This window comes from Callionymus lyra, chromosome 18 (assembly GCF_982586985.1).
Source record: "Callionymus lyra chromosome 18, fCalLyr1.hap1.1, whole genome shotgun sequence".
NCBI lineage: Eukaryota > Metazoa > Chordata > Actinopteri > Syngnathiformes > Callionymidae > Callionymus > Callionymus lyra.
Window position 1 is genome coordinate 2,747,574 of NC_141835.1, and position 14,034 is coordinate 2,761,607.

At 40.9% G+C, this 14,034-nt stretch overlaps 1 protein-coding gene across 1 annotated transcript in view; it reads left to right on the top strand.

Annotated features, from left to right (window-relative positions):
* Nucleotides 1-14,034, top strand: part of fyna (FYN proto-oncogene, Src family tyrosine kinase a) — a 29,206-nt gene that overhangs the window by 1,924 nt on the left and 13,248 nt on the right. The window contains exons 2-3 of the mRNA XM_087779329.1: nucleotides 10,466-10,722; nucleotides 10,977-11,073. Coding sequence (XP_087635455.1) covers nucleotides 10,476-10,722; nucleotides 10,977-11,073 — 344 coding nt within the window. The 5' untranslated portion in view covers nucleotides 10,466-10,475. The remainder of the gene's footprint in view (nucleotides 1-10,465; nucleotides 10,723-10,976; nucleotides 11,074-14,034) is intronic.

Genomic DNA, 14,034 nt, shown 5'->3' on the forward strand with positions numbered 1-14,034 from the left:
TACTACACAAATTTATACTTGTTACTACACTATCACAACACCAGGGTCAAGTACTGGACAATACTACACATATATACTTGTTACTACACTATCACAACACCAGAGTCAAGTACTGGACAATACTACACATATATACTTGTTACTATACTATCACAACACCAGAGTCAAGTACTGGACAATACTACACATATATACTTGTTACTACACTATCACAACACCAGAGTCAAGTACTGGACAATACTACACATATATACTTGTTACTACACTATCACAACACCAGAGTCAAGTACTGGACAATACTACACATATATACTTGTTACTACACTATCACAACACCAGAGTCAAGTACTGGACAATACTACACATACATACTTGTTACTACATTATCACAACACCAGAGTCAGGTACTGGACAATACTACACATATATACTTGTTACTACACTATCACAACACCAGAGTCAAGTACTGGACAGTACTACACATATATACTTGTAACTACACTATCACAACACCAGAGTCAAGTACTGGACAATACTACACAAATGTATACTTGTTACTACACTATCACAACACCAGGGTCAAGTACTGGACAATACTACACATATATACTTGTTACTACACTATCACAACACCAGAGTCAAGTACTGGACAATACTACACATATATACTTGTTACTATACTATCACAACACCAGAGTCAAGTACTGGACAATACTACACATATATACTTGTTACTACACTATCACAACACCAGAGTCAAGTACTGGACAATACTACACATATATACTTGTTACTACACTATCACAACACCAGAGTCAAGTACTGGACAATACTACATATATATACTTGTTACTACACTATCACAACACCAGAGTCAAGTACTGGACAATACTACTCATATATACTTGTTACTACACTATCACAACACCAGAGTCAAGTACTGGACAATACTACACATATATACTTGTTACTACACTATCACAACACCAGAGTCAAGTACTGGATAATACTACGCATATATACTTGTTACTACACTATCACAACACCAGAGTCAAGTACTGGACAATACTACACATATATCCTTGTTACTACACTATCACAACACCAGAGTCAAGTACTGGACAATACTGCACATATATACTTGTTACTAAACTATCACAACACCAGAGTCAAGTACTGGACAATACTACACATATATACTTGTTACTACACTATCACAACACCAGAGTCAAGTACTGGACAATACTACACATATATACTTGTTACTACACTATCACAACACCAGAGTCAAGTACCGGACAATACTACACATATATACTTGTTACTACACTATCACAACACCAGAGTCAAGTACTGGACAATACTACACATATATACTTGTTACTACACTATCACAACACCAGAGTCAAGTACTGGACAATACTACACATATATACTTGTTACTACACTATCACAACACCAGAGTCAAGTACTGGACAATACTACACATATATACTTGTTACTACACTATCACAACACCAGAGTCAAGTACTGGACAATACTACACATATATACTTGTTACTATACTATCACAACGGATCTGAATGTAAACACTCGTGTCTCGAAGACTTGAATCATGTCTTCAAGTCACCATGAGTTGGACGCTGTGTCGTGGGTGTAACTGGTCACTGAATGTTTTGAATGATTTGAAAGAGCGACACTGGATCTTTGTCCTCACAGACTCGGGTCAGTCGTGTCCATTGTCTGCTTGTTGGTTGAATGAAGTGTCTTGTGTGACTCGAGCAAATATTGGAACTATTCAGTGAATGGCACCATAAGAGAGCGACTGTTGATTCACATCCAGAACACAATCCGGTGGATTCAGATCCACACGACTGATGGAGCTGTTGTTACGAGGGTGAAGGTCACCATGATGGAGCTGTCGTTACGAGGGTGAAGGTCGTCATGATGGAGCTGTCGTTACGAGGGTGAAGGTCACCATGATGGAGCTGTCGTTACGAGGGTGAAGGTCGTCATGATGGAGCTGTTGTTACGAGGGTGAAGGTCACCATGATGGAGCTGTTGTTACGAGGGTGAAGGTCGTCATGATGGAGCTGTTGTTACGAGGGTGAAGGTCACCATGATGGAGCTGTTGTTACGAGGGTGAAGGTCACCATGATGGAGCTGTTGTTACGAGGGTGAAGGTCGTCATGATGGAGCTGTTGTTACGAGGGTGAAGGTCACCATGATGGAGCTGTTGTTACGAGGGTGAAGGTCGTCATGATGGAGCTGTTGTTACGAGGGTGAAGGTCGTCATGATGGAGCTGTTGTTACGAGGGTGAAGGTCGTCATGATGGAGCTGTTGTTACGAGGGTTAAGGTCACCATGATGGAGCTGTCGTTACGAGGGTGAAGGTCGTCATGATGGAGCTGTTGTTACGAGGGTGAAGGTCACCATGATGGAGCTGTTGTTACGAGGGTGAAGGTCACCATGATGGAGCTGTCGTTACGAGGGTGAAGGTCACCATGATGGAGCTGTCGTTACGAGGGTGAAGGTCACCATGATGGAGCTGTCGTTACGAGGGTGAAGGTCACCATGATGGAGCTGTTGTTACGAGGGTGAAGGTCACCATGATGGAGCTGTCGTTACGAGGGTGAAGGTCGTCATGGAGGTCGCTCTACAAACTGTCACGATGAGGATCTGAGTCGAGTCAGGTCATCACGGCTCGTCCGCGTTTGAACTCAGGAGACGAAACTGTGTCGATTCACTCGGACGTCATTCAGGGACACGAGTGCAGCAGCGTCAGAGTGTTTTCACTAATGTCCCGCTGATCCTCACACAGTCTCGACCTGAACTCAACTTCTATGTCCACTTACTAGCAGTGTGTACCAATCACAATACACTATACTATACTATACTATACTATACTATACTATACTATACTATACTATACTATACTATACTATACTTTACTATACTATACTATACTATACTATACTATACTATACTATACTATACTATACTTTACTATACTATACTATACTATACAATACTATACTATACTATACTATACTATACTTTACTATACTATACTATACTATACTATACAATACTATACTATACAATACAATACTATACTATACTATACTATACAATACTATACTATACTATACAATACTATACTATACTATACTATACTATACTATACAATACTATACTTTACTATACTATACTATACTATACTATACTATACAATACTATACAATACTATACAATACTATACTATACTATACAATACTATACTTTACTATACTATACTATACTATACTTTACTATATTATACTATACAATACTATACTATGCTATACTATACAATACTATACTTTACTATACTATACTATACTATACTATACTATACTATACTATACTATACTTTACTATACTATACTATACTATACAATACTATACTATACTATACTATACTATACTATACAATACTATACTATACTATACTATACTATACTATACTATACAATACTATACTTTACTATACAATACTATACTTTACTATACTATACTATACTATACTATACTATACAATACTATACAATACTATACAATACAATACTATACTATACTATACAATACTATACTTTACTATACTATACTATACTATACTATACAATACTATACTTTACTATACTATACAATACTATACTATACAATACTATACTATACTATACTATACAATACTATACTTTACTATACTATACTATACTATACTATACTATACAATACTATACTATACTATACTATACTATACTATACAATACTATACTATACTATACTATACTATACTATACAATACTATACTTTACTATACTATACTATACTATACTATACTATACTATACAATACTATACTATACTATACTATACTATACTATACAATACTATACTATACTATACTATACAATACTATACTATACAACACTATACTATACAATACTATACTATACTATACAATACTACACTATACAATACTATACAATACAATACTATACAATACTATACTATACTATACTATACTATACTATACTATACAATACTATACTTTACTATACTATACTATACTATACTATACAATACTATACTATACTATACAATACTATACTATACTATACTATACAATACTATACTATACTATACTATACTATACTATACTATACTATACTATATACTATAATACACTATACAGTGATATATAGTGATGTATAGTGATAGTGTAGTAACAAGTATATATGTGTAGTATTGTCCAGTACTTGACTCTGGTGTTGTGATTGTGTAGTAACAAGGATATATGTGTAGTATTGTCCAGTACTTGACTCTGGTGTAGTGGTAGTGTAGTAACTAGTATATATGTGTAGTATTGTCCAGTACTTGACTCTGGTGTTGTGATAGTGTAGTAACAAGTATATATGTGTAGTATTGTCCAGTACTTGACTCTGGTGTTGTGATAGTGTAGTAACAAGTATATATGTGTAGTATTGTCCAGTACTTGACTCTGGTGTTGTGATAGTGTAGTAACAAGTGTATATATATGTAGTATTGTCCAGTACTTGACTTTGGTGTTGTGATAGTGTAGTAACAAGGATATATGTGTAGTATTGTCCAGTACTTGACTCTGGTGTTGTGATAGTGTAGTAACAAGTATATATGTGTAGTATTGTCCAGTACTTGACTCTGGTGTTGTGATAGTGTAGTAACAAGTGTATATATATGTAGTATTGTCCAGTACTTGACTCTGGTGTTGTGATAGTGTAGTAACAAGGATATATGTGTAGTATTGTCCATTACTTGACTCTGGTGTTGTGATAGTGTAGTAACAAGTATATATGTGTAGTATTGTCCAGTACTTGACTCTGGTGTAGTGATAGTGTAGTAACTAGTATATATGTGTAGTATTGTCCAGTACTTGACTCTGGTGTTGTGATAGTGTAGTAACAAGTATATATGTCTAGTATTGTCCAGTACTTGACTCTGGTGTTGTGATAGTGTAGTAACAAGTATATATGTGTAGTATTGTCCAGTACTTGACTCTGGTGTTGTGATAGTGTAGTAACAAGTATATATGTGTAGTATTGTCCAGTACTTGACTCTGGTGTTGTGATAGTGTAGTAACAAGTATATATGTGTAGTATTGTCCAGTACTTGACTCTGGTATTGTGATAGTGTAGTAACAAGTATATATGTGTAGTATTGTCCAGTACTTGACTCTGGTGTTGTGATAGTGTAGTAACAAGTGTATATATATGTAGTATTGTCCAGTACTTGACTCTGGTGTTGTGATAGTGTAGTAACAAGGATATATGTGTAGTATTGTCCAGTACTTGACTCTGGTGTTGTGATAGTGTAGTAAAAAGTATATATGTGTAGTATTGTCCAGTACTTGACTCTGGTGTTGTGATAGCGTAGTAACAAGTGTATATATATGTAGTATTGTCCAGTACTTGACTCTGGTGTTGTGATAGTGTAGTAACAAGGATATATGTGTAGTATTGTCCAGTACTTGACTCTGGTGTTGTGATAGTGTAGTAACCAGTATATATGTGTAGTATTGTCCAGTACTTGACTCTGGTGTTGTAGTATTTACAGACCACATGACTCTTGACAAAGTCGTAACTACTTTCATTTGTTTTCAAACCAAAATATGTCCAAACATCAGCTTTAAAAGCTGCTGGACTCACTGTATCCTCTCGTCCTCAGTCATCATTCTTCCTTTAGCGGCTGAGGACATAACGACTGCTGCCATCTAGAGGCCGGAAGTTTAATTGCAACACAAACATGAACAAACTCAGTGAATATTTACACTTTAACTGTTGATAAAAAATGATTTATTTAATTTTATACACAATTAATTTAATACATTTAATTGACTTTCATTGTCAATTTTTTTATAAAGACCAGAATTTGATTGTATCTTTTATTGTCCTTTTTTAAATATGACAGAAGAATCTTGATCTGATAAATAAACTTGACTCTGAATAAATCAAACGTAGAATATCATTATTTCAACACCAGGACAGTTAAATCATAAAATGTTGCCTAAAACAAACGTGTTGTGTTCAATATTAAGACTCTTATTGTGAAAGTTCTGATTGGTTTTATGACATATATAATAATAATATATAAATCTGCAGCGATTGTTTTTGCGATTATCTCTGAATTGATCGTTTTCATCGAATTAAAACAACAAGTTTTTCCCGTTTGCTGACGAGACATTGAAGTTATTTTAATCTGTTTGACTCGATACTTTCACCAGGAGTTGAACTACCAACCGTGTGTGTTTAGATCAGTGTTGGTGAGTAACTGAGGTCCAGACGGGACCGATGATCCGTCCAGTGGCCCGGACCACACGTCAGGCTTTTATTTTGATGCATTGATTTGACGAGACTTCTCACTTCCTGTTGTCGTTTGTCTCTTAAGTTCTCGACTCCATCTTGACCTGCAGCAGAAACTGTGTTTGAGAGTCTGTGGTCCTGTTCCTGGTTCTGTTCCTGGTCCTGGTCCTGGTCCTGGTCCTGGTCCTGGTCCTGGTCCTGGTCCTGGTCCTGGTCCTGGTCCTGTTTCTGGTCCTGGTTCTGGTTCTGGTCCTGGTCCTGGTCCTGGTCCTGGTCCTGGTCCTGGTCCTGATCCTGATCCTGGTTCTGGTCCTGGTTCTGGTTCTGGTCCTGGTTCAGGTCCTGGTCCTGGTCCTGGTCCTGGTTCTGGTCCTGGTCCTGGTCCTGGTCCTGGTCCTGGTCCTGGTCCTGGTCCTGATCCTGGTTCTGGTCCTGGTCCTGGTCCTGGTCCTGATCCTGATCCTGATCCTGGTTCTGGTCCTGGTCCTGGTTCTGGTCCTGGTTCTGGTCCTGGTTCTGGTCCTGGTTCTGGTCCTGGTTCTGGTCCTGGTTCTGGTCCTCAGAGGAAACTCACGGGTCTGAGCCTGAAATAGCAGGAGTGTGTGTGTGTGAGGTGGTCTCGACGTGTGGCGGGTCCAACATCTGCACAGGCCCTACTTGAGGTTCTGGTGAAGAATGTCACCGGCGCTGGTCCACAGGAACTTCCTGCTGGGAGGAGGCCCCGGGTCCAAATGAGAAGCAGGTGTGAGCGGGTGTGTCGCGGTGTCTGGTGACACTGACGACTTCTTGGTGAATCATCAGAGTTGGTTTGTCAGCACGACCAGAACCAGAACCAGTTCTTGTTGTTCCAGCGAGACAAAACGAACGAAGAGAAAACCTGTCATTAGGTCAGTGACAGAGAGAGTGAAAGGAAAAAATGCGTTCATTAAATATAGCGTTTTACGTCCTCCAGAGCTAAAGGAAGAACGATGACTGAGGACGAGAGGATACAGTGAGTCCAGCAGCTTTGATGTTTGGACATATTTTGGTTTGAAAATGTCTCTTATTTTCATTTAATTGATCATATTTTATCTTCTTTTTTTGTTATTTCATTCATGTCATGTCATTCTTTCATTCTGTACCGACACCACCAACAAATCAAAGAGAAACAAGTAAATAAAATTAAAACCAGAGAGTCTATAAAAATGTATTTACTGGAAAATACTGGAAAAACACGAAAAGTATCTGCAGAGAAGACTTTTTCTTACATAGCATTTAGTCTCATTTATTTCCTCAGAAAACTCATAATAACCCATTTTTATGTAAAGTATTTCTAGTCTTCATCTGACCTTGAATCTTCATTTCTTCTCCAGGATGTGTTTAAATATCTCGAGTGTATCTTTGGACCACATAGTTGTTCTTCTTCCAACTGTTAGTGAATCATGTTCAGATGATGATGATGATGATGATGATGATGATGATGATGAAGATCTGAGTCCAGATGATGAGTCTGCGACGATGATGATGATGAAGACGAGGATGATGATGATGATGATGAAGACGAGGATGATGACGATGATGATGATGATGATGAAGACGAGGATGAAGATCTGAGTCCAGATGATGAGTCTGCGACGATGATGATGATGAAGACGAGGATGATGATGATGATGATGAAGATCTGAGTCCAGATGATGAGTCTGCGACGATGATGATGATGAAGACGAGGATGATGATGATGATGATGATGATGATGAAGACGAGGATGAAGATCTGAGTCCAGATGATGAGTCTGCGACGATGATGATGATGAAGACAAGGATGATGATGATGATGATGATGATGATGATGATAAAGATCTGAGTCCAGATGATGAGTCTGCGACGATGATGATGATGAAGACGAGGATGATGATGATGATGATGAAGACGAGGATGATGATGATGAAGACGAGGATGATGATGAAGATGAAGATCTGAGTCCAGATGATGAGTCTGCGACGAGGGTTCGAATCCCTGCCTCCAGACGAACCAGGTTCACATGTTTGGATAAACAAGAGATTTTCTTCTGCGATGAAAGCAGAGAAAGTGTGGATCAAGCCGTCGTCCCAGATTCTCTGACATCCATCAAAGCTCCTGAAGATCCTCGTAATCCTCACGCGAGACCTCCTTTAATCTCATGACGTGTCTTCAACCCTCGCGTTAGCAAAGTAGCACCACCATGCTAACGGTTTATAGGTCATAACTTATATAGAAAGATCAATTATTTAAAAATAGTCAAATCTCTCACAAGATCAAAACTATTGTCACATGTTTCTCTGGAAACACTTTAAAGCTAATGTTTGGTTTAAAAAAGTTAATAGTATCATGAAGTCGGCTGCACAAACATAACTAGCATCTTAAGCTAACGGCTAAGTGAATTTATAGTTTATATTTAATGTTAAATAGACTCATAACTTTAAATTGATAAAATAATTTAATGTTTTATTTTATTTAAATTTTACGACTGCTTTTGCTACTTAAACTACTACTTCCACTACCACTTCTACTACTACTTCTACTTAAGTATAGATGAACTTGATAGATTTACAGAATTACTCGTGTTCTTTGAAGTAATGTTGGATGTGGTGGTATGTGGAGCTAACTCCAGGTTCTGGTCCTGTGGTGGGATATGGAGCTAACTCCAGGTTCTGGTCCTGTGGTGGGATGTGGTACTAACTCGAGGTTCTGGTCCTGTGGTGGGATGTAGAGCTAACTCCAGGTTCTGGTCCTGTGGTGGGATGTAGAGCTAACTCCAGGTTCTGGTCCTGTGGTGGGATGAGAAGCTAACTCCAGGTTCTGGTCCTGTGGTGGGATGTAGAGCTAACTCCAGGTTCTGGTCCTGTGGTGGGATGTGTAGCTAACTCCAGGTTCTGGTCCTGTGGTGGGATGTAGAGCTAACTCCAGGTTCTGGTCCTGTGGTGGGATGTGGAGCTAACTCCAGGTTCTGGTCCTGTGGTGGGATATGGAGCTAACTCCAGGTTCTGGTCCTGTGGTGGGATGTGCGGCTAACTCCAGGTTCTGGTCCTGTTGTGGGATGTGGTACTAACTCGAGGTTCTGGTCCTGTGGTGGGATGTGGAGCTAACTCCAGGTTCTGGTCCTGTTGTGGGATGTGGTACTAACTCGAGGTTCTGGTCCTGTGGTGGGATGTGGAACTAACTCCAGGTTCTGGTCCTGTGGTGGGATGTGGTACTAACTCCAGGTTCTGGTCCTGTGGTGGGATATGGAGCTAACTCCAGGTTCTGGTCCTGTTGTGGGATGTGGTACTAACTCGAGGTTCTGGTCCTGTGGTGGGATGTGCGGCTAACTCCAGGTTCTGGTCCTGTGGTGGGATGTAGAGCTAACTCCAGGTTCTGGTCCTGTGGTGGGATGTGGAGCTAACTCCAGGTTCTAGTCCTGTGGTGGGATGAGAAGCTAACTCCAGGTTCTGGGCCTGGGGTGGGATGTTGAGCTAACTCCAGGTTCTGGTCCTGTGGTGGGATGTGGAGCTAACTCCAGGTTCTGGTCCTGTGGTGGGATGTGGAGCTAACTCCAGGTTCTGGTCCTGTGGTGGGATGTGGAGCTAACTCCAGGTTCTGGTCCTGTGGTGGGATATGGAGCTAACTCCAGGTTCTGGTCCTGTGGTGGGATGTGGTACTAACTCCAGGTTCTGGTCCTGTGGTGGGATGTGGTACTAACTCGAGGTTCTGGGCCAGGGGTGGGATGGGGAGCTTACTCCAGGTTCTGGTCCTGTGGTGGGATATGGAGCTAACTCCAGGTTCTGGTCCTGTGGTGGGATGTGAAGCTAACTCCAGGTTCTGGTCCTGTGGTGGGATATGGAGCTAACTCCAGGTTCTGGTCCTGTTGTGGGATGTGGTACTAACTCGAGGTTCTGGTCCTGTGGTGGGATGTGGAACTAACTCCAGGTTCTGGTCCTTTTGTGGGATGTGGTACTAACTCGAGGTTCTGGTCCTGTGGTGGGATGTGGAGCTAACTCCAGGTTCTGGTCCTGTTGTGGGATGTGGTACTAACTCGAGGTTCTGGTCTTGTGGTGGGATGTGGAACTAACTCCAGGTTCTGGTCCCGCAGAGATCAGAGAATGGGCTGCGTCCAATGCAAGGATAAAGAAGCAGCCAAACTCACCGACGAGCGGGACACCAGCCTGTCGCACAACTCGGGGTACCGCTATGGCTCCGAGCCCACCCCGCAGCACTACCCCAGCTTCGGGGTGGCCTCCATCCCCAACTACAACAACTTCCACGGCGGGCCGCCGCAGGGCGTGGCGGTGTTCGGGGGAGTCCACACGTCCTCGCAGTCTGGGACCCTGCGGTCGCGAGGAGGAACAGGTGAGACGGAACTCACGACTCGTCACAATCTCTGGTCGTTATTGATGATGTCACGCGGTCAGATTCAACGACATCAGCTGTCAATCAAAGGGGGGGTAGGTGTCACTCGTGGTTAAACTAGTTTCCTCTGAAGCCGCTCCATTAAAAGAGCATGAAAGGCGGCGAGAAGCCGCTAATGGAGCCGAACATGTGCGCGACATGTGAACATCAAAGCCGCCGCAGTTACCCATGATGCATCTGTGTTGCTCCCGCAGGGGTGACTCTGTTCGTGGCCCTGTACGACTACGAGGCGAGGACGGAGGACGACCTGAGCTTCAGGAAGGGCGAGAGGTTCCAGATCCTCAACAGCACGTAAGCGTCTCGGGGCGGTTCCGTCTCAGGAATCTGGGTCACGCTGCAGAAATGTGGACCACAACCTAATCAAGGCTCCGCGAGGACTTGAGAGACGTTTTACGACCCCCCGCCCCCCCGACGTCCCTCGCCGCACTTTAACGTTGTTTTTGCGACTTTTCAAGAACAAGAACAAATCATCGCACAACTTGAAAACAAACTGACGACACGTGCATGAAAATACACAACAATCAGAAACAAGACGGTTCCATGAAGAGTTTTTTATTTGATTGATTATTTTGTTTAGAAAACGTGACCAAAGTATCGTCTTGACTAAGAGTCGCTAACGTTAGTTAAAATAGGATCTTTTTATAGATATAGAATAGTTATCATTTCAACAAAATAAGGTAAGGTAAGGTAAAACTTTATTGATCCCTCAGGAGGTCTCCTTTGGGAAATTGTTTATAAATATATATATTTCTGTGTAGCACAGCAACAAAAGATATACATTTGAAGTTATTTGACTAATTATTAATCGATTTAAGATCCTAATCTTCAAAAGATACACAAGGTTTGAAGTTTCACTGCAGCTAGCACTGTTAGCGACGAGCTAGGTTAGCATTTATAGACACTCAACTTGAAACATGTTTTGTTAATCGTTCAAGTTTTAATAAAGAACGAACTACATGTGACGACAGTTGGTCATGTGGTACGGGGTGGTGTGACGCTATTGGCTCCTGCTGTCTAGGATCACTTAAAGAAACAGTGTCTATGTAAAAGCAATTTCTTTGCTAGCACTGTTAGCGACGAGCTAGGTTAGCATTTATAGACACTCAACTTGAAACATGTTTTGTTAATCGTTCAAGTTTAAATAAAGAACGAACTACATGTGACGACAGTTGGTCATGTGGTACGGGGTGGTGTGACGCTATTGGCTCCTGCTGTCTAGGATCACTTAAAGAAACAGTGTCTATGTAAAAGCAATTTCTTTGCTAGCACTGTTAGCGACGAGCTAGGTTAGCATTTATAGACACTCAACTTGAAACATGTTTTGTTAATCGTTCAAGTTTAAATAAAGAACGAACTACATGTGACGACAGTTGGTCATGTGGTACGGGGTGGTGTGACGCTATTGGCTCCTGCTGTCTAGGATCACTGAACGAAACAGTGTCTATGTAAAAGCCATTTCTTTGCTAGCACTGTTAGCGACGAGCTAGGTTAGCATTTATAGACACTCAACTTGAAACATCTTTTGTTAATCGTTCAAGTTTTAATAAAGAACGAACTACATGTGACGACAGTTGGTCATGTGGTACGGGGTGGTGTGACGCTATTGGCTCCTGCTGTCTAGGATCAATTAACGAAACAGTGTCTATGTAAAAGCCATTTCTTTGCTAGCACTGTTAGCGACGAGCTAGGTTAGCATTTATAGTCACTCAACTTAAAACATGTTTTGTTAATCGTTCAAGTTTAAATAAAGAACGAACTACATGTGACGACAGTTGGTCATGTGGTACGGGGTGGTGTGACGCTATTGGCTCCTGCTGTCTAGGATCAATTAACGAAACAGTGTCTATGTAAAAGCCATTTCTTCGTAGCACTGTTAGCGATGAGCTAGGTTAGCATTTATAGACACTCAACTTGAAACATGTTTTGTTAATCGTTCAAGTTTAAATAAAGAACGAACTACATGTGACGACAGTTGGTCATGTGGTACGGGGTGGTGTGACGCTATTGGCTCCTGCTGTCTAGGATCACTTAAAGAAACAGTGTCTATGTAAAAGCCATTTCTTTGCTAGCACTGTTAGCGACGAGCTAGGTTAGCATTTATAGACACTCAACTTGAAACATCTTTCGCTAATCGTTCAAGTTTAAATAAAGAACGAACTACATGTGACGACAGTTGGTCATGTGGTACGGGGTGGTGTGACGCTATTGGCTCCTGCTGTCTAGGATCAATTAACGAAACAGTGTCTATGTAAAAGCCATTTCTTTGCTAGCACTGTTAGCGACGAGCTAGGTTAGCATTTATAGACACTCAACTTGAAACATCTTTTGTTAATCGTTGAAGTTTAAATAAAGAACGAACTACATGTGACGACAGTTGGTCATGTGGTACGGGGTGGTGTGACGCTATTGGCTCCTGCTGTCTAGGATCACTGAACGAAACAGTGTCTATGTAAAAGCCATTTCTTTGCTAGCACTGTTAGCGACGAGCTAGGTTAGCATTTATAGACACTCAACTTGAAACATCTTTCGCTAATCGTTCAAGTTTAAATAAAGAACGAACTACATGTGACGACAGTTGGTCATGTGGTACGGGGTGGTGTGACGCTATTGGCTCCTGCTGTCTAGGATCACTGAACGAAACAGTGTCTATGTAAAAGCCATTTCTTTGCTAGCACTGTTAGCGACGAGCTAGGTTAGCATTTATAGACACTCAACTTGAAACATCTTTCGCTAATCGTTCAAGTTTAAATAAAGAACGAACTACATGTGACGACAGTTGGTCATGTGGTACGGGGTGGTGTGACGCTATTGGCTCCTGCTGTCTAGGATCAATTAACGAAACAGTGTCTATGTAAAAGCCATTTCTTTGCTAGCACTGTTAGCGACGAGCTAGGTTAGCATTTATAGACACTCAACTTGAAACATCTTTCGCTAATCGTTCAAGTTTAAATAAAGAACGAACTACATGTGACGACAGTTGGTCATGTGGTACGGGGTGGTGTGACGCTATTGGCTCCTGCTGTCTAGGATCACTTAAAGAAACAGTGTCTATGTAAAAGCCATTTCTTTGCTAGCACTGTTAGCGACGAGCTAGGTTAGCATTTATAGACACTCAACTTGAAACATCTTTTGTTAATCGTTCAAGTTTAAATAAAGAACGAACTACATGTGACGACAGTTGGTCATGTGGTACGGGGTGGTGTGACGCTATTGGCTCCTGCTGTCTAGGATCAATTAACGAAACAGTGTCTA